General features: G+C 57.4%; 2 protein-coding genes across 3 annotated transcripts in view; one reads left to right on the forward strand and one right to left on the reverse strand.

Annotated features, from left to right (window-relative positions):
• DNAH17 (dynein axonemal heavy chain 17) overlaps positions 1-25,295 on the forward strand; it is a 110,983-nt gene that overhangs the window by 42,657 nt on the left and 43,031 nt on the right. Inside the window, exons 26-50 of the mRNA XM_060134746.1 lie at positions 555-677; positions 1,585-1,932; positions 2,033-2,124; positions 2,521-2,647; positions 3,391-3,543; positions 4,890-5,015; positions 5,159-5,266; positions 5,979-6,110; positions 6,448-6,608; positions 7,209-7,365; positions 8,452-8,556; positions 10,374-10,531; positions 10,996-11,134; positions 11,292-11,519; positions 11,908-12,045; positions 12,905-13,037; positions 14,564-14,691; positions 15,406-15,554; positions 19,494-19,776; positions 19,877-20,050; positions 20,279-20,486; positions 20,922-21,087; positions 23,497-23,599; positions 24,303-24,450; positions 24,823-24,914. Coding sequence (XP_059990729.1) covers positions 555-677; positions 1,585-1,932; positions 2,033-2,124; positions 2,521-2,647; positions 3,391-3,543; positions 4,890-5,015; positions 5,159-5,266; positions 5,979-6,110; positions 6,448-6,608; positions 7,209-7,365; positions 8,452-8,556; positions 10,374-10,531; positions 10,996-11,134; positions 11,292-11,519; positions 11,908-12,045; positions 12,905-13,037; positions 14,564-14,691; positions 15,406-15,554; positions 19,494-19,776; positions 19,877-20,050; positions 20,279-20,486; positions 20,922-21,087; positions 23,497-23,599; positions 24,303-24,450; positions 24,823-24,914 — 3,879 coding nt within the window. The remainder of the gene's footprint in view (positions 1-554; positions 678-1,584; positions 1,933-2,032; positions 2,125-2,520; positions 2,648-3,390; positions 3,544-4,889; positions 5,016-5,158; positions 5,267-5,978; positions 6,111-6,447; positions 6,609-7,208; positions 7,366-8,451; positions 8,557-10,373; positions 10,532-10,995; positions 11,135-11,291; positions 11,520-11,907; positions 12,046-12,904; positions 13,038-14,563; positions 14,692-15,405; positions 15,555-19,493; positions 19,777-19,876; positions 20,051-20,278; positions 20,487-20,921; positions 21,088-23,496; positions 23,600-24,302; positions 24,451-24,822; positions 24,915-25,295) is intronic.
• The window catches only part of PGS1 (phosphatidylglycerophosphate synthase 1), a 108,488-nt gene that overhangs the window by 2,290 nt on the left and 80,903 nt on the right, over positions 1-25,295 (reverse strand). The gene's annotated exons all lie outside the window — the stretch shown is intronic.

The following is a 25,295-nucleotide window of genomic DNA, read 5'->3' on the forward strand; positions in this document are numbered from 1 at the left end:
CTGGAGGCCAAAAACCTGAAATCAAGGTGTCGGCAGGACCGTGATCCCTCTGGCAGTCTAGGCGAGGGCCCTTCCCTGCCTCTTCCAGCTTCCGGTGGCCCCAGGCGATCCTTGGCTTGTGGCCGCATCCCTCCAATCCCTGCCTCAGTGGTCACGTGGGCTCTTCTGCATTTCAAATCTCCCTCCCCTTTCTCTGTTGACAACACCTGTCATCGGATTTAGGTTCCGTGCAGTTGATCCAGGACGATTTCATCTCAAGATCCTTAACAGCTGCAAAGACTCTATTTCCAAATAAGGTCACATTCTGAGGTCCAGGTGGACATGAATCTGGGGGGGACACTATTCAATCCCCTATCAGTGGACTCTGCTGTTACCAGTTTGACAGGGAGGAGAGGCGAGGCCTGGAGAAGTGACTGCCCAAGTCACGGAGCTTCCAACTGCCCCCGCCATGGCCTGGGTTCCTCCCTCGCCTGCCTCTCCATGAAGGACAAAGCTGTCCCTCAACGGGAGAACATGTGACCTTACGTGGAATGTGCCTCTTTTTTTTCCCGTAGGTGAAGTTTGAAATGTCAGATGAGACCACCCTGGCGGATTTACTCCAGCTGAACCTACATAAATACGAAGACGAGGTCCAGAACATCGTAGACAAGGCTGTGAAAGAGTCTGGCATGGAAAAGGTAGCCTTTGTTGACAGCAAAGTGCGTTTTGTAGGGGGTGATGCTGAACCCGACCCACCTGCCTAACCCTACTGAACTCTCCTCCCCTACGAAGCACCCTCACTTGCAGTCCATCCTGCCTCGGCCTTCTGAGAAGCTGAACGGGGGGCGGGGGCAGGAGGGCCGGCCATCAGCCAGTACCCGGGGCAGTTCCAGGACACACGGAAAGTCTGGCTGACTCCTTTGCGATCCAAACCTCTCTCCTCACCTGTTTTTTGAGTTTGAATTGTCACATTTTGGCTTTCTTTTTTTTAACAAACTTATTGAGCTCTAAATCACATACCATACCATTCACCCATTTAAAGTGTACAATTCAATGGCTTTTAGCATATTTACAGATACGTGCAACCATCACATATTAGAATTAGTCAATTTTAGAACATTTTCATCTCCTCAAAAAGCAATGAAACCCAGACGCTTTAGCTGTGACCCCCCATCTTCTCATACCCCCCACCCCAGCTCTAAGCAACCATGAGCCCACTTTCCGTTTCTACAGGTTTGCCTTTTCTGGACATTTCATATAAAGGGAAACATACAATATGTGGGCTTCAGTGTCTGGCTCCTGTCACTGAGCATGTTTTCAGGTTTCCTTCATGTTGTAGCATGTGCCTGGGCTTCATTCTTTCTTATGGCCAAATAATGTTTCATTATATGAATACACCACATTTTGTTGATCTGTTCATCCACTGAGGGACATCTGGGCTGTTTCCATCTGTTGGCCATTGTAAATAACATTGGCATGAACATTTTGGCTTTCTGAAAAGCGCCTCCTTTCTGAAGGGGTTCCTTCCATGTTCTAGGAAACTCTGGGTCCTTTTCAGCCCCTCATGCCAGACACTTGCTGAGCCGATTTCTGTTCCCCCAAAAGGTGCTGAAAACCCTGGATAGTACCTGGTCCACCATGGAGTTTGAGCACAGGCGGCACCCGCGGACAGGCACCATGTTGCTCAAGACCGATGAGGTGCTGGTGGAGACGCTGGAGGACAGCCAGGTGCAGCTGCAGAACCTGATGATGTCCAAGTACCTGTCCCACTTCCTGAAGGAGGTGACGAGCTGGCAGCAGAAACTGTCCGCTGCGGACTCGGTCATCTCCATCTGGTTCGAGGTCCAGAGAACCTGGAGCCACCTGGAGAGCATCTTCATTGGTTCCAAAGACATCCGCGCCCAGCTGCCGGAGGACTCCCAACGCTTTGATGACATCGACCAGGAGTTCAAGGTGAGCACAGCTCTCTCGCCCCTGCCTGGGCACTTTCGGAAATGGCTCCGTTGGAGAAAACAGGGCTCCTGATGCCGTGGCGGCCCCTTTCTCTTCCCAGGCCTTGATGGAGGAGGCAGTGAAAACACCCAACGTGGTCGAAGCCACCAACAAACCTGGTCTCTATAACAAACTTGAGAACCTGAAGAAGAGGTGGGTCCCACACTGTCCAGGGCAGGGGCTTCGCTGTGGCAGAAACCCGAGTCATGCGCCCCTTGCTGGCCAGGACGGGGAAAGCCCCAGGTTGTGGGTTAACACATCCCCTTCCTCAGAGTGCGAGCTCTCGGGCCACATCCTGCCACGCCGGCCACAGAGCGGGCCTTCAGCCTCAGAAGAAGCACTGACTGCAGAGATTAAACTATACCCTATCATACCTGGGGACACCCACCAGGTCAGGGGCTGGCAGAGAACAAGTGTGGAAGATTTGAATCAAACTGGGGCTGTGAACAGCCTGGGCGTCTCCGGGGCTGTCCGTCTAGCGCGTGGAAGGATGGGCTGGAAAAGACCCTCTGTCGAGCAGGACTCAGCAGCCTTGTTTCCTCCCCCAAGGTTGGCCATGTGTGAAAAGGCCCTGGCCGAATATTTAGAGACAAAAAGACTTGCTTTCCCAAGGTTCTACTTCGTCTCCTCAGCCGACCTCCTGGACATTCTCTCCAACGGAAACGACCCCGTGGAGGTAGGTGGGCCCCTGGCATTGTGAAGAGAGGCCGACCTCAGGTGCGGCCTCCAGGCTCCAGGCAGGTCCCGGCTTGGCTCCATGTCCAGGTGGCCCTGGGATGTTGGAGGAGTGTCCACAGGTGTCCCTGTGGCATCTCCACGAGGTCATCCACACCTGAAACCACCCAGGGGCTGGGCCATGACAGAAAGACCTGGGACTGGTCTCAGACCCTGCCCTTCCCTCCCCAAGCCTCATCCGCGTCCTCTGGAAAATGGGTGAGATGCCCGTTTCTGAGAGACACGCCTGCTCCTCCTAATAAATCCCAGGCGCCAGGAAGAAAAGGTCCCTTGAGGTTCCTCTTCTAAAAGAGAGGAGGGTTAGCTACCCCGGCGAAGGGAAGCGACTGTCTTATTTTAATCATGAAGTTCCAGACGCACAAGAAGGCAGCCACAGGGTGGCCCACAATTTAGGTTCTGAGCGTCTGACCTAGGGACGCGGGTCCCATGCCGGGGACAGAACCTTCTCAAGGAAAAGAAATCTTCAGGAACAGACATTCGGAAGGTTCCACCTGAGAGCAGTTTTTGCCATTTGTTGGCTAAGTGCGTTCAGTCAACATCCCAGAGGCGGTGGGGGGGGGGGGGGCGGGTATAAGCCAAAAAAAAAAAAGATGCTTAAAACTTCCCGAGGAAGACCCAGGCTGCGTGTCTCCTGCCTTTGAACCCCTTGGCTGCAAAATCCAGTGATCCCCCCGCCCAATCCAGGTGAGCCGCCACCTGTCCAAGCTCTTCGACAGCCTGTGTAAACTGAAGTTCCGCCTCGACGCCGACGGGAAGCCGCTCAAGTGTGGCCTGGGCATGTACAGCAAGGAGGACGAGTACGTGGACTTTGACCGGGAATGTGACCTCTCGGGGCAGGTGCGTGCGTGCGTGTGCGGAGGGACGCCCCCGCCCCAACCCGGGACGACAGTGCAGCGTGTACAGGGCCACACGGCCTCAGACAGGCTGTCACCCCCAGCCTGGGACCACCCCTCTCTCCTTCCCTCTGCCTCTCAGAACAAATGCTTAAGGGGCTTCTCTATAGAATTTCCAGCACAGCCTTACCTACACAGTATGAGGTGCATTGTGAGAAAAAAAAAGAAGAGAAAGGAGGGGACGGAGGGGGAGAAAAGGTTTATTAATGCCATTGAGTCTTTATTATTTTATTTATTATTATTAATGCCAAGGGGTTAGTGTTAGCGGCACCCGCCCCCCTCTTTGAAGGGGGTCACACACACCTGAAGCAGCCAGTTCTCATTCCTGCCCAGCGTAAGGGGCTTTACTGCTTTGATTTAGCAGAGGGGGGTCCCTTTACCTTGGGCAGCCCGGCCCCCTTTCCAGCTTCCCCCCACCCCAGGAGGCTGCTCCCTTCTGCTGACAGCAAGCTTCCCGGCTGCCCTCCACGCCCCCCCTCCCCCAATCTCTTTGCCCAAGTATTGATCAAGCCTTCGAATCGATCTTGACATTAGCCTAAGCGAAATGTAATTCAGAGGTAAGTCAGCTTGGGGGGTAAAAATCTCACACAAGAAAACCCAAGCTCCCACAACTTGAATTCGGAGAACCTGGCCAGATGGGGTTGGCAGGCCGGTGGCAGGATCCAGTCCTCAGTTCGTTCAGATGCTTCCCACACGTAACTGCTTACAGACATAACCACGAACTACAGTGAGCTCTGCCTGCACTGTCGTCGTAGTTTAAAAGAAAAACCAACCCAATTATCTCATTTTGGTATGTTCCCCCCAGTTGCAGTCAGTTGAAGTTTTGTATTTTAAGATACACACAAGGCTCGTCAGCAAGTTTGTCCACATGACAGTCTAAGACCCTGAGATGATGCACCTGGAGAGCTAGTGGGGGCTCCACTAGTAAGGGACACGGGGCAGCGGGGCTGGGGGGACAGGCCCCGCGTCTCTGCACATCAGCACCACTTCATAGGGTCAGACATAGACTATCTTCTCCTCTTGATTTTTCTCTGGTTTCCCCTCCCTTCTCTGCGTAGAAACAGTTAATGCACACGAATGCCCAATGCAGCTAGTTGTGCGGGTACAGCTGGGCTTGCTGACCACATTTTTCAAGCTGGTCATTCTTACTGCTCTGAAAACCTGGGTATTTCTACCCCTGGGATGATAAGGAGGAGGATGACAAATGGTCATTTAATTTGTAAATGACAAAGCAAGCCATCGGAATGAGCTGTGCTCACCCCTCTCTGGTCCCTGTGGCTCCGTCCCCAGGTGGAGGTCTGGCTGAACCGGGTGTTGGACAGGATGTGCGCCACGCTCCGCCACGAGATCCCGGAAGCCGTGGTGACTTACGAGGAGAAGCCAAGGGAGCAGTGGATCTTCGACTACCCCGCCCAGGTCTGAGGCTGGGTGGACGGAGCTCCCCTGTCCTGGGTTAGCCACAGTGGGCGGAGAACAGCCACCTTACTGATGTGAACTCTTCTGTCACGCTGAGAACGACGCTCACGTTGGCGGGGGGCCGGGGGCCGCTCTGTTTTCAGATTGCGCTCGCGTGCACCCAGATCTGGTGGACAACCGAGGTGGGCCTGGCATTTGCCAGGCTGGAGGAAGGCTACGAAAACGCCATCAGAGATTACAACAAGAAGCAGGTGTGTGCTCCCATCCCCTGTCCATCCAAAGCTTCTTGCTCTGAGGTGCCCACTTGTGCCACTGCCATTTCTGTGGGTCAAAAGCAACCAAATACTGGCGCCCCCCCAACACCCTTCTGCCCAAGAGTAACCGCTTCAGAAGTACATGACTTTAATTCTCTCTCTTTTAAAAAAAAAATATTTATTTATTTATTTTTGGCTGTGTTGGGTCTTCGTTTCTGTGCGAGGGCTTTCTCTAGTTGTGGCAAGTGGGGGCCACTTTTGATTTAACTTTTTAAAAGATTCTTGGTTAGAAATTTAGAAACTAAAGATAATTTTTAAAATAAAAACCCCACCACCCATATATAACCCCGTCAACAAATTCTTATCTAGCATTCTAATCTTTTTGTGTGCATGTAATCGATTCCTAGGCAAAAATATATAAACTGTCCACACAGCTTTAAAATCCTGGTTTTACGCAACGTCCGCCGTCTTTCACGGCATCCGATCTTCTTCTACACCATTTTTAGTGGCTCCTTGATATTCCATGGGGGGGGCCTGTTCCCCAGCGTTCCCCACCCCCAGTTGGGGGATAGCAAGAGCTTCTTTCTGTGTCTCGTTGTTGTGAACAAGAGCATGGGGGTCTTCCCTACCCAACCGTGGGGGACCCCCCCCCCAGCCCGGAGTCCGCCCCGCGATGGGTGTCCCAGCCGAGGCGCCTTCGCTCCTGCAGATCAGTCAGCTGAACGCGCTCATCACCCTGCTCATCGGAAACCTCAACGCCGGGGACAGGACGAAGATCATGACCATCTGTACCATCGACGTCCACGCCCGGGATGTGGTCGCCAAGATGATCACCGCCAAGGCACGGGCGCCGGGAAGGGCCGGGAACCCCGTGGGGGGCTGGTGCCTGGGACTCCTGTGCACGCCCCCATCCCAGTTATTGCTGCTTCCTCCTGGGTTGAGGGAGGCGGGCGACACTACTCCGGGCAGTGACTACCGCCTCCTTCATCCCTTGTCTCGGCCCTGGTAAGCGACTGGACAAGCGGCCTGATCAGGGGTGCCCACGGTTCAGCGAGACTCAGTGGTGCACGGAGTTAGGCTTGACGTGGGCACCGTGGGAGGAGCCGGAGGCCAGGGAGCCCCCCCCCCACCCCGGGGCAGGGGCCAGCGGGAGGCAAACCGGCCTGCCTCTCCTGCAGGTGGAGAGCGCCCAGGCCTTCACCTGGCAGTCCCAGCTGCGGCACCGCTGGGATGAGGAGAAGAAGCACTGCTTTGCCAACATCTGCGACGCCCAGATCCAGTACTCGTACGAGTACCTGGGCAACACTCCACGACTGGTCATCACCCCGCTCACCGACAGGTGAGGACGCACCAGCCGCCTTCCTGCCTGGCCCTGAGCAATGCAGCGGGGGGACTCTCACTGTTCTCTGGGCCCTTCCCCGTGAGTCCTTGCGCTGTCAGACCCGAACGTGCCCTGCTGAGGCTGACGGGTCCGGGCATTTGGGTCAGATTCAGTCCTGCTACCGGCCAGGCACCCAGACTCGGGGGCCACGATCCTATTCCCTCCCTCCGACCCTGGCTGTATGGCCTTGGGGGTGTTCCTCAGCCTCTCTGAAGACCTGCGAAGTGGGGACGTTATTTTATAAATCCTCAGCAGCTCGTTGAGGGTCAAGCGAGTCAGTTAACAGCAAAAAGCACTCAGACCAGCAGCTGCTCAGAGCGAACCGTCAGTGACTGTGACGTTAGGCAGTGGCCTCCTCTAACGCCCTGGTGGGCACAGCCCCCATGTGGCATCTGCCCCGGCAAGACGATGTCTGCTCTTTGGCGACATCACAAGTGCTTCCCACCGGCTCCCTTTGGTGCCTCCTTGGGGCTTGGGGGGGGTGTCACTGAACCACAGTGAAAGAACGTGGGCGGCTGTGGGGTTGCCGCCTGCGAGGTGATCGGAGGTCCTTTGCAGATGCTATATAACCTTGACCCAGTCCCTCCACCTGATCATGGGCGGAGCCCCCGCTGGCCCCGCCGGGACTGGCAAGACAGAGACGACCAAGGACCTGGGCAGAGCCCTGGGCACCATGGTCTACGTCTTCAACTGCTCCGAGCAGATGGACTACAAGGTACGCATCCCAGGCCCAGGGGGGCCTGAAGTCCCCAGGGAGGACCACCCACGGCCCCTCCCTCAGAAGGCACAGCCTCCACGCCCCAAGTGAGCTCTAGATGTGTGGACACTGCAGGCCGGACCCAGGCAGGAGGCACCAGCTCCCCAGCTTGCTGACGGCGTCCACCAGACAGAGAGGCTGAGTAGTGGTGCCCCGACTGGCGGCCTTGGCCCTCCTGGGAGGCTGGGCCTCTGCAGCATGACCAGCGTGTCTGGTAGAGGCTCTCAGGGTGGGCACAACCAGTCCTGCCTCCCCTGGGGAGGTAACCCCTCCCAACCTACATTCCAAGCTTGTCCCCGGCAACTGGGGGCACCAGACAGAGTGAGCATCTTTGAGAGCTTGGGGGGCAGGGTAGCATGAGGGGTGGGTATACGGTAGGGGCTGGGTCCTAGCGGTCACTGGAGACTTTGCAGGACAGCCACAGCTCTCAAAGGGCCCGGAAGAGGGGTGACCATGGAGGTCAGGTCAAAGCAGCCCCTGGGGGCCGGGGGGGACACTGAGATCAGGAGCTCGGGCCTGCAGGGGGCCTCCCTGCCCCACCCCCATCGGAGCCCCACAGTCCAGGGGACCCCATCTTGAGGCTGAGGGTGGGGACAGCTGCCCCTTCTGACTCTCAAGGCCGCAGCCTGCACCGGCCTTCTGGGTTTTAGAAAAGTGAAATCTGAAGCTGGATCCTCCCAGAAGGAATCCTGTATGTAAACGTTGAAGAACCATCCTGATTATCCAGCTGGGGCCTGCCGTCCGTCCCCCTTCCTTAGTGGGAAGCCCCCTCTCCTGTGTGCTAGCGGAAAATGCAAGGGCTGAACTTTACACAAACTCGCTAATCTGAGCCCGGGCAAAGCCCCCATGCCAGGGAGGGTCTGGACTCTTCCTGGCACCCGGCCCCGGGCAGGATTATCCCTCCCAGGGAGTGAACGTCCTGCCTCTAGCCTTCTGAGGGCCCCAAAGTTCCCAAGCCTGACCCTCGGCCAGGGGGCTGATGGGGCAGGTAGGGGCTCCCGGCAGGGCTCTCCACGCGTGCTTCTCCCATCTCACCCTTTCTAGTCCTGTGGCAATATCTACAAGGGCCTGGCCCAGACTGGAGCCTGGGGCTGCTTCGATGAGTTCAATCGAATCTCCGTGGAGGTCTTGTCTGTGATCGCCGTACAGGTAGGGCCCGCGTGGTCTCTGGGTCACGTACGGGAACTCACTGCCCTGCCGGCTTGGCGCTCGTCAGCTTTCCTGTAGGGTCAGGTCAGCCTCACTGAGTTGGGGGGTGTGGCACAAAGGTGAGTGGGACCCCAGCCCTGTCCTTCAGGGGCCCACAGAAGGAAAACAGTAAGGATCAGACCCAGTGGCACATATGTAACCGAATACAGACGAGGGGATAATCAGTTTTGCCTAGGGGACCAGGACAGAGGGCTTGGTCTCAATTACCAATGGAGCTGGGCATTGAAGGATGTCTAGGAGTTTATCAGTTAGACAAGGGTGCTGGGAGGGAGAGAAGGAGGAAATGAGCCCGAGTATTTTGGGAACACCCATGACAGAGTGCAGGACTGCCTAGTTCTGGGCTTTATTTGAACTGTCTGTGCCTTCATCTTCTAATCTGTAGAATGGGTTTGCTGGCAGGATTAGGGGTGAGTGCAGGTAGCTGGCCTCCTCCACTGTTGTTTCCCCACCTTGGCATAGACATGGAACTATCCCCAAGCCCTGGGGCTGGAGGCCAGTACTGCAAAGAGAGGACGAGGGCAGCCAGCGCCCCCTGGACCCATGGGCAATGCTGACGGCTGCCTTGGGGACCCCTGCCCCCAAAGTCAGTGCACAGACCCCAGGATAATCACGTAGAGCTCTGTTGACTCGGATGGAGGAGCAGGAACTGGGACGGAACATTAGGAGAGGCTCCACGTGGAGGGGAGGGGTCCCACCGCCAGCCCCTGCCCTGCTGGGTTGTGAGCCGCACGCTGCAGACCAGTCTGGGAGGAAAGTCCTGGACAACTAGGCATGCGCTTTGCTCCAAAGCCCCAGGCTCGTAGGTCAGGGCTTAAACTGTGGCTGCAGGGCGCCCTCCAGTGGTGGCTTGGAGGTTTGCAGCTGCTCAGCACCACTGAGGGTCAAAGGCAGCTAATGGTCCCTGAATTCAGATTTCACCCGGGGCTGAGTTTCTTTTTTTTTTTTTTTCTTTTTGCGGTAAGTGGGCCTCTCACTGTTGTGGCCTCTCCTGTTGCGGAGCACAGGCTCCGGACGCACAGGCTCAGCGGCCATGGCTCACGGGCCTAGCCGCTCCATGGCATGCGGGATCTTCCCGGATGGGGGCACGAACCCATGTACGCTGCATTTGCAGACGGACTCTTAACCACTGCGCCACCAGGGAAGCCCGGGGCTGACTTTCTGATGTGGGGATGGCTACCAGTCAGCCCTCCCACGGGTCACACTGCCCGAGCAGGAACGGGACACACAGAACAGCCAGGGGGTGGGACGCCACTCAGTAATATCAAGGAACAACCCCAACCTGGAGGAACCCCCAGGGCGTCTCACTGAGTGACCAAAGCCCGTCTCAGATGACACACTGTACCATCCTGCTTACTAACGTTCACGAAAGACAGAATCACAGAAACGGGAGCAGATGAGTGGTTGCAGGGGGTCGGGGAGGGCAGGGTGGGAGAACGGTGGGGGTGGCTATAGAGGGTGACAACACCTGAGGTCACAGAAACGTCCCATCATCACGTGGCTGTCCTGGTGGTGATGCTGCACTACGGTCACCCTTGGGGGGCGCCTGGGAGGGGCCCATGGGATCCCCTCCACGTTCGTTCTTACAACTGCATGTGAATCTACAGTTGTATCAAAGTTTAAAGTTTAATTTAAAAAAAGAAAAATCAGGAAGGTCCTCTGCAAATTCACAGCCACACGCTTTAGCACGAACGACGATCCGTCCAGCCCGTCAAAGGTGGTCATTCCCACGTGAACGCGTCTGTATACCCACTGTTTAGGTAAAATGTATCCAAGATGCAATTCGGGCCAAGAAAGAAACGTTTAATTTCCTGGGAGAGATGATAAGGCTTATCCCCAGTGTTGGCCTCTTCATCACCATGAACCCCGGGTACGCCGGACGCACGGAGCTGCCCGAGAACTTAAAGGCCTTGTTCAGGTGTGTGGTGGGCGCGGATGGCATGAGGAAGTGCCCAGGAGGGCGCTGTGGAGGGCAGAGGGCGAGGCCGACCAGAGGGGGCTGTGGGAGAGGAGGAGTCTGGAGACAAGGCCTGAGTAAGAAGGACCAGCCCGCCGGGGCCTCTGACACCTGGGATGGAGGTCCCGTTTCCGGCACATCCGGCCAGTGAGGGAGGACAGGGCTCAGGTGACTCTCAGAGGAGTTGAGTCAAGGGATGCAGGGCCTGGAGACGCCCCTGCGCAGGGTGTAGGAGGAACAAGTGAAGCGGGAGCGCAGCCAAGCGGCGGGTGGGGGCCTGGGAACCCGGCTCCGCGCCTAGACTCTCAGCCAGTGGTGCTGTGCTCCTCCTGGCAGGTGAGGTGTGCCCCTAGGTGACAAGGGGCAGGTGGGGGCATGGTTGGAAGAGGGGGAGAAGCCAAGGCAGACCCCGCTGACCCCCTCAGGCCCTGCGCCATGGTGGTCCCCGACTTTGAACTGATATGCGAGATCATGCTGGTGTCTGAGGGCTTTCTGGAGGCCCGCCTTCTGGCCAGGAAGTTCATCACGCTCTACACCTTGTGCAAAGAGCTGCTGTCAAAGCAGGTGTGTGACAGCGTCCTGGGCCCACAGAGCTGGGATCGGGAGGGGTTACAAACGCAGGTGGCCGGCATGCCTCCACACGTCCCGGCGGCAGGCTGGCCTCAGTCCCAGCACCCCGCCGGCGCGCTCACGCCCGCCCGGCCCTGCCCTCCACTCACAGGATCATTATGACTGGGGCTTGCGGGCCATCAAGTCTGTGCTGGTGGTGGCCGGCTCCCTGAAGAGGGCCGACCCCGGCCGAGCAGAGGACCAGGTGCTGATGAGGGCGCTCAGGGACTTCAACATCCCCAAGATCGTCGCCGACGACCTGCCCGTGTTCATGGGGCTCATCGGGGACCTCTTCCCTGCGCTGGACGTGCCTCGGAAACGGGACCTGAATTTTGAGAAGGTGGGAACAGCCAGGGTCACGGTGGTCCGGGAAGCCACACCCCAGCCTCCTTCCCGCCGAGGATGCCTCTTTCCGCCACACACTGTGGCAGGTACCCACACTGGGGTGGTGGTCACGTCTGCCAGCGGGCAATGGCCACACATGCACGGCTCCCTCTGCCCCGAGGAACGTCCTGAGGCTACGGGTTGCCTCTCCAGCCCCTCTTGCAACGCTGGGGGGTCGGGAGAGGAAGGGGAGGATGCTTTGGGCAAACCCATTCCCCGCACAGGGTTCTCAGTAGCACCCACGGCAGAGCACGTAAACATCCCCATGGGCAGGGCCGCTGTTCCCTTCTGAGCTCTCCGCTGGGCAGGGGGCTCAGCGCCCCGTTCCCACACGCCTTCTCCAGGTGATCAAGCAGAGCATCGTTGAGCTCAAGCTGCAGGCGGAGGACAGCTTCGTGCTGAAGGTGGTGCAGCTGGAGGAGCTGCTGCAAGTCAGGCACTCAGTGTTCGTCATCGGGAACGCGGGCAGTGGCAAGTCCCAGGTACATGCCCACCCGGGGACCCAGCCCAGTGCGTCCCGGGCGGAAGGGTGTCACGGACCGGGAAGGAAGCTGTGACGGGGGGCCGGGGACGGCAGGGGAGGCGAGGAGTGGCCAGCGGACCCTGGTCCCACCGATGAGGCCCTTCTCCTAGGTCCTCCTCTCTCCCTCCTCCCCCCTTGATATCAGTCACCCCGCCTCTCTGCAGCCGACCCCCCACCCTCCTGTCCCCTGCCCCCTACCACTGCCTGGGCACAGTGGAAAGCAGAGGGCGGCGGCCAACATGACTGATACCTATAACATCGGAAAATTCTAAACCAGCCGAGTATTCAGCTAGCCACCCACAGGATGGACTATTATGCTATTATTAAAGATCATTTCCAAAGACTATGTAACATGAGGGACGCTCACTGCAAGTTATTTTTAGAAGGCAGAAACTGTAGGAACCAGTTCTCTAAAAAGGAATGTGTGTATTTCTGTCTACACATATACCCATGGGAAACATCCTCAGATGTCCTCAGAAACCCTTTTCTCTGCGGGGGAAGAATGACAGGTAGTTTCCTTCCTTTAATTTTTCTTTCAGCGAGCACCTTACTTTTATTATCAGGGAACTAGTATGAATGTTACCCAGTCTGGGCACAAGTAGCCCTCCTCTGTGCACAGGCAGGAACCATCGCAGCGCGTCTTCCTGGACGTTGTTTGCGGGTCGCAAACTCACCCGCGTGTCGCCAAAGCAAACCAGGCCCAGAGCAGGGATTCTGCCCGTGGGTCTTCAAGGGCCCTTGGAGCTCACACAAGGGCCCTAGCGCAGGGTCTGGGTGCACGATGTGGCCCTGAGTGAGCAGCCCCCGCCTCGGTGCAGGTCCTCAAGTCTCTGAACAAGACCTATCAGAACCTGCAGAGGAAGCCGGTCGCCGTGGACCTGGACCCCAAGGCCGTCACCTGCGACGAGCTCTTCGGCATCATCAACCCGGTGACCAGGGAGTGGAAAGATGGTAATGGGGCAGCATCCCCAGCAGGGCCGAGAGGGCGAGGGCTCGGAGCAGGCGTCCCAGGCCTGGGTCCACGGCGGGCCCGCTTTGTCGTGGCCGCTCAGCCGGCCTCTGTGCGGTGAGCACGTGGCCGAGCCCCCGAGGGAGGCCCGCAGCAGGCCCAGCGGCGGTGAGGGGGCCCACACGTACGCGTGCGTAATGATGGTGCTTGCGGAGAGCAGGAAGGTCACAGAGGGGGGCTGGTTCACGCTCCCAGGCGGGAGGAACCAGGGAGGCCATGGACACCGGAGCATCAGGGCTCAAGCAGGGCTGAGGGGAGACAGGGCCCCCACCCCATGGGCTACAGGAGGAGAGCCCTGAAGTGCAGGCTGGAGCCTCAGGTGCTGGGAATGGTGTTTCTCCGGGGAAGGGCCTTGGTGAGATCTGTGCTTTATATAAAAAAAAAAAACTCGGGACATTGGAGAAAGGACAGGTGAGGGGCTAGGGGAGATGGGGGGCCCCAAGGGTGGTCCAGGCGGAGGAAGGGGCAACTGGAGGGGTTGGAAGAGGTGGGTGTGTACTGCTTGCCAGGGGACCATCCCCACCCCTGCCCCACCCAAGCTTCCATGCGTCCCCCTCCCGGGCCAGGAAGCCAGGGAGGCTCTGCTCCAGTCTCCCCTGTGAGAGGCCTCTGCCGCCGCATCACCCTCTGCCCCCCGCCCCGCTTTCTTTTTGTGACTTGGCATCTATCTCTGCACGTGTATCTTGCGTCGTCACCCCCTCCACTGGGATGCAAGCTCTATGGGGTGGGCAGGGGCTTCAGTTGTCCCCACGCCCCCTGCTCTGAGCCTGACTTTTTTTTTTTCCTGTTTTTTTTTAATTAATTTTATTTATTTTATTTTTGGCTGCGTTGAGTCTTCATTGCTGCATGCGGGCTTTCTCTAGTTGCGGCGAGCGGGGGCTACTCTCCGTTGCGGTGTGCGGGCTTCTCATTGCGGTGGCTTCTGTTGTGGAGCACGGGCTCTAGAGCGCAGGCTCAGTATTTGTGGTGCACGGGCTTAGCTGCTCCGCGGCATGTGGGATCCTCTCGGGCCAAGGATCGAACCCCTGTCCCCTGAATTGGCAGGCAGATTCTTATCCACTGCGCCACCAGGGAAGTCCCTGAGCCTGACTCTTTAAGACCACTCAGCAAACCTTTATTGAGTGAATGAATGAAAGAGGGAAGGGATGAGTGAAGGGGTGCAGGGCGGGGCAGTGGCCTTCCATGTAGGGCTGTTGAATCTGAGAACTGGACCAGACTTGGGGGGGATGTCGGGGGGCAGGGGCAGGGGTGGAGTCACAAAGGTGGGTCCTCGGGGTCAGGAGAAGGGCAGGAAATGAGCCAGGTCCCCTCCTGTCTGAGGGCCTCTGCTGTCCCTCTGAAGTAGGGCACTGGCCACCTCTGAGAGAGAGGCCAGTGTTGGCCCGGAGGGGGCGAGCTTGGTCTCAGCCCCTGTGGCCCCAGGGAGAGCCGCCCAGAGCTGGACCTGACAGAGCCCCACCGCCCACAGGCCTCTTCTCCACCATCATGCGGGACCTGGCCAACATCCCTCACGACGGCCCCAAGTGGATCATCCTGGACGGGGACATAGACCCCATGTGGATCGAGTCCCTCAACACCGTCATGGATGACAACAAGGTACAAGGGACCCCTGGATCCCAGAGCTGACCCCCCCAGAATGGCAGTAACGTGGGGGAGGGGAGCATATGGGACATGCCACCTGTCTCACCTGCCGCACTCAGCAGACAGGACCCGCTGTGCATGGGGACTCAGGAGGGGGCCTGCCTGGCGTTCTGCACAAAGCATTATGGACGAGGGAAAGCCCCCCCCCCATCACAAGACGCGTTCCTCACAGGATGCAGGCCCGTGCACCCGGCTCACCTGCTTTTTGGCCGCAGTGTGGGCGAAGGATGCAGGTGTAGAGAGCGTTCCTGTCTGACTGACGCGTGGCACGATGTCGGAGGGGTAGCTAATATCTTGGAAGGCGCGGACAGTGTTGAGAATTATCTAGAAGCAGCTTAAGAAAGTGATTCTCAATTGGGTGGAGGAGGGACCCCCAGAGTTCCTGGGGGGCGGGGGCGGGGTCATGGTTTGAAAGGCAACTTTAGTCTCAGAGTGAAGTCCTACGTCATCCACGCACATCTGGACGCTCTCCATGGCCCCAGGCTGGGAAGGGCCGGGGGGGCTCGCATCGAGGACGGCAGGGAGACGCTGGACTAGGGAGGCTGGTTGGTGGCTGGCGGGGGTACGGGGAGTGTCCCTGACCTCCTCCTCTTCTGAGATGTGACCTGTGAAACCCTCAGGACGAGGGTGCTTTGGGGCTGAAACCCACAGGCCCGTGTCCCTCACTAGGTCCTCACGCTGGCCAGCAATGAGCGGATCCCCCTGAACCGCACCATGCGGCTGGTGTTCGAGATCAGCCACCTGAGGACGGCCACGCCGGCCACCGTGTCCAGAGCCGGCATCCTGTACATCAACCCGGCCGACCTCGGGTGGAACCCGTGAGTTGGGCTTTTGTTCTCCGGCTCCAAACTATGCAGAGAAAGAGGAGGGCGTTGACGTTGATGTATGTTCCTGTGAATGCGTTCATTCGTTCACTCACTCGTTCATTCATACGATAAATACCTTGTGCTGGGCCCTCCCCAGGCAGCAGCGTGGGGGCGATGAAAGGATGCGGGACAGATGTGTGAACAAGTGATGTAATGCGTGGAGACTCTGCATCACGGCAGCTAACAAAACAGAAGTTGGTACCACATGCAGGGAACTCTGAGGAGGAGGGAGGGTCTGGGCCTGTTGTGGAGACAGGAAGTCTTCCTGGAGGAGCTGGAGTTTGGGCTGAGCCCCGACAGGAAAAGGAGCTTTCCGGGTAGACAGGTAGGGAAAGCATTCCAAGTGAGAACCAACATTTAAGGGGCATCAGGGCGAGAGTGTGAGCTTCCCAGGAACGGGCGGTGGTCAGGTGTTCGTGGATGGAGCGTGAAGCGAGGATGCTCTTGGCAGGAAGGGACTGACCCTGGACCAGCCTCCAGGGCCGGCACAGGGGCCGTTTCTGACGTGACGAGGAGAGTTCATGGCAGCAGATGACGGGTGGCCACTGGGGACAGCGAAGGAGGGATGGATGTGAGAAATGTTTGAAACCTTAAGAAATGGAAGGCTTGCCATTGATCCTGGAGGCATGTTTTTGTACTTGGACACAAGGCTAGTAATTTATACGCCAGGACGTCCTGCGTGGTCTTGAGTAGAAACCCCAGTGCAACATTCTGGGACGGACAGCCTCAGGAGAAACACCCCGGCTGCACTCGTTCAGTCGTCCACTTCATTCATTCATTCACTCACTCAACCAGTGCTTTCTGCATCTGCTGTGTGTCTGACCCACGGCTGCTCCGTGCTGGGGAAACTGGGTCTCCCGGAGAGATGTGGAGAGTGGTAGGAGAGGTTGGGAGGAAGAAGAATCCTTGAAGCATTCGAGAAGGAACAGGTAGAAGGGAAACCGGGGAGGTGACGCCCCACATAGCCAGGGAGGAAGGAGCTTCAGGAGGGAAGCAGGGTCGCGTCCGGAGGGTCAAGGAGCCAAGGACAGGAAATTGCCACTGGCTTTGGCAGCTGGGAGCTCACCATTAACTCAGGAAGAACAGCTTCCTGGCGCGACAGGGGCAGAAGCCAGATGGCAATTCACGGAGGAGGAATTGAGAGGAGGCCCTGGTAATGAGGGTCCTTCTGGAAATGTCTCATGGCGGCCGGGGCGAGATGAGCAGGCATGGGTGTTTCCAGGCACAGGCAAGTGTGCCGGTGGGGAGGGGGGAGGGGGAGAGTTCATGCTCGATGTGTCTGTGCATCGAGTGGGAAGTGAGACCGCTGTCTCCCGATGCAGCGAGGCCGGGGCTAGGGGGCTACACGAGTGCAGTGACCCTGCAGGGACAGAACCAGAGCTGGCCTGACCCACAGGGGCCTGGGGGCCGCTGAGACCCAGCACCACTATGCCGCCTTCTCCAGCCACACATGTCATCCTGCTTTCTTAGTGTCCTGTGGCCGCCATGACAAAGGGCCACAAACCGGGCAGCTTCAAACAGTGGAAGTTTTTTCTCTTCCGGTTCTGGAGGCCAGAAGTATGAAATCAGGTGTTGGAAGGGTTGGTTCCTTCTGGAAACTCTGAGGGGGGATCTCTCCTAGGGCTTCTCCCCCAGCTTCTGCTGTTGCTGGCAATCCTTGGCTTGTAGACACATCACCCATCACACAGCCACCTTTCTGAGCCTCACGTGGTCTCCCCTCTGCACATGCCTCTGTGTCCTAACTTCCCTCTTCTCATAAGGACCAGTCGTTGGATCAGGGCCCACCCTCATCCAGGATGCACCCTCTCAAGATCCTTATTTTATTTTATTTTTTTGCGGTACGCGGGCCTCTCACTGTTGCGGCCTCTCCCGTTGCGGAGCACAGGCTCCGGACGCGCAGGCTCAGCGGCCATGGCTCACGGGCCCAGCTGCTCCGCGGCATGTGGGATCTTCCCGGACCGGGACATGAACCCGTGTCCCCTGCATCGGCAGGAGGACTCGCAACCACTGCGCCACCAGGGAAGCCCGAGATCCTTAATTTGATTGCATCTGCAAACACCCTTTTTCCAAATACGGCCACATTCATAGACTGTGGGTGGACATGTCTTTTGAGGGGCCCCCATTCCGCCCACTACACATGTCTGGGCGTTTCCAGGGTGGGCAGCAGACAAGGCAGGAGAACTGGAACAAAGTCTGAGCGGGAGCCGCTAAGACGCAAGAGTACGGGAAGGAGACGGTGGGGCCGAGGGGCCCCCGGTGGAGGCTCAGCGGGGGCGGGAGGGAGAGCGGAAGGTCAGCAGGGGTGGGCGGGGGCGGGACCCGAAGGCTCACCCTTCAGCCGGAGTGGTTCTTAGGGCTCCAGAGGGGTAACCGAGAGAGTGAGTGGCATCCTGGGGACCAGGAGGAGACCCGGGTTTTGCTGGAGAGAAGTGGAGAGGCTGAGGGCCTGCTCATGCCCCCCCAACCCAGAGAAAGAGCAGCCCTCCAGCAGGGGCAGCCACGACTCGAGGCAGGGGTGGCTGAGCGTATCCAGGAGCGGGAGGTGAAGCAAAGCTCCAGGGCCGGAGGGGCCCCGTGGCCTCTGGGGACAGGGCAGGAGCCTGCAGGGAAGCCACTCGTCCTCCCGGGGTCTGGGTCTGGGTCGGCTTTTCAGATCAAAGCCAGCGCGCACATCTGCACGCACTCAATGTCTCTAACAAGGCAAAATTTAAAATTTGATATATCCGCCTTCAAGAGAGAAGGCAAATGCAGCAGTCTATGTATAGATTTGCAAATTGGTCTCCGTTCTGAAGACCCACTGCATTTGGAATCCAGTTCTCAGCTGCACTGTGTTCGCTTGTGGACGTAGAGTGTTTAATGGTTTCCTCTGTTACCTAGTGAGCCCAGGGGCAACGGGGCAGAGTTTTTGAGCTCTTGGTTCTCTGTTCTGCTAGGGGTGCAGTAAGAGGCAGAGCTTCCAGAACGTGCGCTCACTTGCAGAAAGGCATGTCTGCTGGGGCTGCGGAGGGCAGGCGAGCTGCCTCGGGTAACGCGAGCTTCCTGCTTACGTTTTGGGCATCCTAGAAAGGACAGCTCACTGAGCTCATCAGCCCGCAAGGGAGCCGGACGCTCCTTCCGCTTTCAGCAGGCACTTGTTCAGCACTTACCGTGGGCCAGGCTCCCCTCTATGAGCTTTAAAAGTATCAGCCCAGGTAGTCCTTCGAATATGGGAGCAATTATCATCGCTCCCATTTACGGATGAGGAACCTGAGACCCAGACATGTTGAGTAACTTGCCCGAGGCCACGGCTGGCCACGCTAGAGCCCATTCAAGCAGGCAGTCGGGCTCCAGAATCCGCACCCCTCACAGCCGTGGTGGGCCGCCTCCATGCAACCCACTCCCGAGATGTATGTGTGCCGGACAACCCAGCATGGCTCCTCAGGAATGCCTGTTGTATTGGTTTGGACTCTTCCATTAAATGCGTCAAGTGGCTCAATTCACCATGTATGCTTCAGGCATGGCTGGATCCAGGAGTCCAGATAATGCAGTGATGTGTCCCTGCTCCTCTCCTTTCCTTTCCCTTTTCTTCCCTTCCCAACTCCTCCCTCTCTCTCCCCCAGGTGATGTTATGAAACTTCTCTCTCTTCTTCTCCTATGTCCAGCTCTACTGTCCTCAGTATTATCTGCATTTGGGGGTGGAAAGGATGGCTCCCAGTTGTTCTAGGAGGACAGCACCCCACAGCTAGAATCCCAGGGAAAGAGCACACCCTCATCAGATCCTCTTAAGGTCTGGGACTGGCCCCCATCACCAGGCAGGAGTGCCAGAATCCCATGGAAGCGTTCCCCAAGCGGAGGGTTGCCGGGGGACCCAGCGTGGTGGCCCAGTCCTCCAGCGCCTCCCGTCTTCCCCAGGGTGGTGAGCAGCTGGATCGAGAGGCGCAAGGTGCAGTCGGAAAAGGCCACCCTGCTGGTCCTCTTTGACAAGTACCTGCCCACCTGCCTGGACAAGCTTCGCGTCGGGTTTAAGACGATCACCCCGGTGCCCGAGATCACGGTCATCCAGATGATCCTGTACCTGCTCGAGTGCCTCCTCACCGAGCAGAACGCACCCCCCGACTCTGCCAAGGAGCTGTACGAGCTCTACTTCGTGTTCGCCTGCTTCTGGGCCTTCGGAGGGGCCATGTTCCAGGACCAGGTGAGCAGCCGGCCGCGGCGGGTGCCTGGCCACCCAGACCCGGTCTCCCGGCATCCCCCTCAGCTGGGCCGTTTCTGCGCTCTATTTTGTTTCCCAACAGCTTGTAGATTATCGGGTCGAGTTCAGCCGATGGTGGATCAACGAATTCAAGACAATCAAGTTCCCCTCGCAGGGAACGATCTTTGACTACTACATAGATCCCGACACCAAAAAGTTCCTGCCGTGGACGGACAAGGTGCCCCGCTTCGAGCTGGACCCTGATGTCCCCCTGCAGGTAACTGCCCAGAGCGGTGACGATTTATGACGATTTAGGGGCAGGACTCAGAGCCCCATCCCACTCGCTTCTCAATGGGATGTCCGGTCGCAAACGGTTTTCAACAATAGGACCTTCCAAGTAAGACTGGGGATTTGACAAACTGTCCAGGTCTGCAGGTTTGTACGGAGGGTGGGAATTGGAGGCTCAGGTGTGTCTGGGGTTACAGCTCCTCCCTCTCTCCCGCAGGCCTCACTGGTGCACACCACGGAAACCATCCGCATCCGCTACTTCTTGGACCTGCTCGTGGAGAAGTCGTGGCCGGTGATGCTGGTGGGGAATGCAGGGACGGGCAAGTCGGTGCTGATGGGGGACAAGCTGGGCAGCCTGAGTACAGACGACTGGTTGGTGCAGGCCGTGCCCTTCAACTTCTACACGACCTCAGCTATGCTGCAGGGTGAGGCTGAGGACAAGCGCGCATCCTCACAGCCTGGCCTCGACACACCCCATCACTCTCATCCGACGCGACTGCCCCCCAGTCCCACCCTGACGTTCCTCACAGTGCCTTCTTACTGCAGACCCGGGAGCTTGCCAGCTGCCTCTCCACTTCCCATGCCCCCACCCACTGCCCTCTATGCCCAGAGCAGGGGGACGAGGGTGGCAGATCCCACAGGGAGCTCCCCTCGTAACCAGTCTCAGGTGGCCCCCAGGTCGATGAGCACAAGGTTCCTGTCCCCCTGCCTGGAGCCAGTGGTGCCCACCACCCTCTCCTTTACTCCTGAGGTGGCTGGAGTCCAACCCATCCTGTCTCTGGTGCCCCGGGGCTACCCCTCGGGCCACCGCCTCTGAGATCTACCAGGCACCGTGGTAGTCACCCCATTCCCTTCTCTAGGTGTTCTCGAAAAGCCGCTGGAGAAGAAATCAGGGCGGAATTACGGGCCACCAGGCACCAAGAAGCTGATCTACTTCATCGACGACATGAACATGCCCGAGGTGGACAAGTACGGGACGGTGGCCCCGCACACCCTGCTCCGGCAGCACATGGACCACAGGCACTGGTGAGTGGGGGCGGGGCGGGGGGGTTGCCACAGGGAGGATGCAGGGCTGGGACACAGGACCACGCTGATGGGGTCACATTTCTGGGGAGAGGTGGGGGATCAAGGTCTCCTCCTCTGATACATTCCACAAATACGTCCTGGGCATCTGCCAGGCCCCGGGCTGGCGGCTGGGGCCTGCAGTTCCATGGAGCAGGGACAGACAGGGGCCCCTCTAATTGAAGTGTCCATATGGCAGAGAAGACAGAGGGGTGCAGTTCCAGGGTGAAGGGAGCAGTCACAGAGGGCCCCAGCGGCTGGGTCAGAGACCCAGGGCGGGAGGAGGCAGCTGGGAGCTCCATTACTGGCCTTAGTGTCAGTACTTTGGAGGGAGAGCATCTCGGGCACAGTAGATGCCATGGGCAGAGGGAGTGTGGCCCCTGGAGGGGGCCATAGGAGCCCAGCGTGGCTGGAGCATGAGAGCCAGAGGGAGAGGTTGCCCGGGGCAGGGGCGGCCAGACCCCAGGACTCATGGACCACTGGACAGAGAACACTTTCTCCCAAGGGCAACGGAAAGCCGAGGGTGGCATGTTTACATTTGCAGTCTGGAAAGGTCAGAACATTCAGTGTGGTTAAAACAAGTATCACTTGAAAGAAGTGTGCCACGATGACCTGGCAAGTGGCCCAAGCCAAACCTGGGGGTTTTGAGACCAGAGGAACCCGAGAAATCTCATCAGGGGTCAGTGAGGGGATGCGTGGAGTCTGCCCCTTACTGCCGAGAAATAGGGCATAGAGCGGATAAGTGGCCTGCTGGCGGTCACAGCCCTGATGAAAGGCGCAGCTGGAGGTCAAGCCCACGTGTCTGACTCCATGGCTGGCCTTTCCCCGTGACATGACACCGACTCCAGGGCTCACGGGCTGTAGGAACCCAGCAAGGACAGCAGTGAAGCCATGGGGGCTGTGGGCTGTGATGTGGGAACAGGGTGTTAGGGATGGCTCCCTGGGGAGGTGACAGAGCTGGGCCGGGGCGGGGCACACTTGAAGTGCAGCCCTGCGAGAGCTCGACATCTGTGAGGACATGAAAGTGGTGTGGGACGGCCAGGGCCCAGGACAGGTCTGGGGAGGGACAGGGCAGGACGCCGAGGACAAAGCAGGAGGGATACGTGAGGGCTGCCCGCGCCCCCTCGGGAGGATCTGCTGGGGGACCCAGGGGTGGCCCCTCACTCTCCCGGGCCCTGGTTGCATGCTCTCGAAATGGGCTCACCAGGTCGTGCATCCTTGCAAAATTGACAGAACTAAGATGTGTTGCGCTCTTCTTTAAGAGGGCCCTAAGGGCTGTGAAACTTCAGCCCTGGGTCCACAGCTGCCCTTGAGTTTGTCCTGAAGCATCTCTCTAGGAGGGGGAGGCATCGTCAGATTTGGAAGATCCCTCTAGAATTTCAGATAAAGGGGCCCCACAAGCAACAGGGAAGGCTGGACCGTTCAGAGGCTCTGTCAGCAACGGCAGAAGAGACGGCAACACAGACCACCCCCTCCCACACGGATCAGGCGGGCCCCGCGTGGAGGGCAGACCCACAAGCCAAAGGAGAAGCTGCCACGTTGGTGGAAGAAAGTGTGACCCGGGGAAAGGTGGGGAGTGCGAAGGACTTCTCAGACCTAGGTTTCAAAAGCATAGGCCAGGAGGCCGAAGAATGGTGACTTTGACCTCCCTGAAAACTGAGTAAGGCTGTTCACCCAGAGACACCATGGCCCAGCACAGTATGGGATTAACGGGAGAAATTACTTGCAGTGCCTGACACTGGCAGTGGATTAACACGTGGGGCATACAAGGAATCCCCACAAATGAACAAGGGCCGGCGCCAACTCCCAACAGAAAACAAAAAACAATGGGGGGAAAAGCCAAAAGGTAAAAGGCACGTGAAAGACGCACAAGCTCTTTATAGCCTTTGACCTCGTCTGAGCCCCTGGGAGTGTTAGCAGTGCCCTGGCACCGAGGAAGCTCCTCAGCTTACTTGATCGTCGTCACCATCATCATCCTGGATAATTAGAGTGATAATGGGGGGGTGGTAAACACCCCCTCTATTTCAGGGGCCCTTCTGAGTTTATTTTCATGCATTAGCTCCATTCGTCCTCATCATGACCCATTGCACAGACAAGAACACTGAGGCACGGCGGGGTTAGCCAGCCTCCCCAGAGTCACGAGGCCACTGAATGGAGGAGCTGGAACATAAACCCAGACCTGAACACGGAGCCACTCTGTTGCCTCCTGTTTCAAAATTTCTCTTAAGAGCATGAAGTACAATTGGCCATTTCACATGTAATTGTTATTTTGAGGTGTTTTTTTTTTAACCATATGCAGGGCAGTACTGGGGTGGGTGGGGAGCCGGGGGGTGGCTCCGGCAGCAGGACATTATGCTGGCCTTGCCCGCGCAGGTATGACCGACAGAAGCTGACACTGAAGGACGTCCATAACTGTCAGTACGTGGCGTGCATGAACCCCACTGCTGGATCCTTCACCATCGACCCCAGGCTTCAGGTAGGCAGAGCCTGGACTCATCTCGGTCAGCTGCAGGAGCCCAAGGCTCGCTTTGGCAAATGAGAAGGAAAGCATTGATTTGGGATCGTGGGGCTGTGGGCTGGCATTCCCTGGAGAACGCCCCAGCCTTTCAGAAGATGTCAGGACATTCCCAGTGGGTGGGGGAAGGAGGGGGGTGTTGAGAGGCTGGTCAGCTCTCCCTGTGAGCCCATAGGGCTGCCAGACTTAGCAAATAAAAATACAGATGCCTGCTCAAATCTGAATTTCAGATAAACAGAAAAGCATGCCCCATACGATGTTTGAGACATATTTGTACTAAAAAAGAAAAAATTTTCCTATGTGAAATTCAGATTTAACAGGAAATCCTGTACTCTATCTGCAATGCCACCCAGGCAGGAGCTCACCTCTGAATGACCTAAGCAGATGGAGACCTGGAATTTAAATCCAGGCTGCGCTCTGAGGCACTCTTTGGCCTCCTCCAAGTTTTTTCTGGAGAGCATGACACGAATTTGGCTGTTTGAGATGTAATCAGTATTTAAGCGGGCTTTACCACACACATGGCATGAGGAGAGAACCTGTCCATTCTGACCATGCCCACGAGACATTAGGCGATGAGGACAGAGTCTGCTCCCCAGGAAGGGGGCCCCGCCCCAAGCTGGTCCCTACGCGTAGCCTGACGAGGGTCTCTGGTTGTTCCGGGCAGCGCCACTTCTGTGTGTTTGCCGTGAGCTTCCCGGGCCAGGAGGCCCTCATGAGCATCTACAGCACCATCCTGGCCCAGCACCTGGCCTATCAGTCGGTCCCCATGGTAGTCCAGAAGATGAGCAACCACCTGGTGGCCTCCGCCCTGGGTAAGCTGACCTGCCTCGCCCCCTCTCCCGTCAGCGAGACCCGCTGCTTTCTGGGGCTGACGGAGGCTTCATACTTGCCCCTGGTAAATATTTTGTTTATACTTCCAAGTCAATATTTTTTTTAACGATGCTGTTGAGGTATTGTGAAATCCAGTTTCTTGAGGGGGAGGCAGAGGATAGGAAATTCAGTACACAGAAACAATTTACACATCAGTAGAGTAGCGAACTTCCTCCCTCCTCAGCTCTGTAGATTTCTTACTTAAATTGTCACCATCGCATAGTCCATTTGCTTCAGAAACGATAGCTTAAGCTTTGCACTTCCTGAGGCCATTAAGAGTGTGCAAGAATCGATATGTCTTTTTCCTGTAACAGCCCTGCACCAGAAAGTGACATCAACGTTTCTTCCCACCGCCGTTAAGTTTCATTATGTCTTCAACCTCAGGGACCTCTCCAATATTTTCCAGGTACTGCTTTTAGCGCTGTGTCATGTCACGTTATGGCCAAGGCCTGACCCACAGATGCTCTCCTCCTCTGCTGCTCTCAGGAGAGAAAGCAAAGTGATCTATGGACTGATTACAGTGATGATGTTGATGATGATGGTGACCGTGGTGATAGTGATAATGATGTGATGATGGTGACCATGGTGATAATGATGGTGATTATGGTGACCATGGTGATAATGGTGATAGTGATGATGGCAATAATGATGGTGATGACGATAATGGTAGTGATGGTGATGATGGTGATGACGATGGTGATGGTGGTGGTGATGGTTGTAGTCTTGATGGTGGTGATGATGTTTCCTCTTACGTATTGATGAGCTAGCCAATGGGTTTGGCCACTTA

The sequence above is a fragment of the Lagenorhynchus albirostris genome, chromosome 20 (assembly GCF_949774975.1).
Source record: "Lagenorhynchus albirostris chromosome 20, mLagAlb1.1, whole genome shotgun sequence".
Classification (NCBI taxonomy): domain Eukaryota; kingdom Metazoa; phylum Chordata; class Mammalia; order Artiodactyla; family Delphinidae; genus Lagenorhynchus; species Lagenorhynchus albirostris.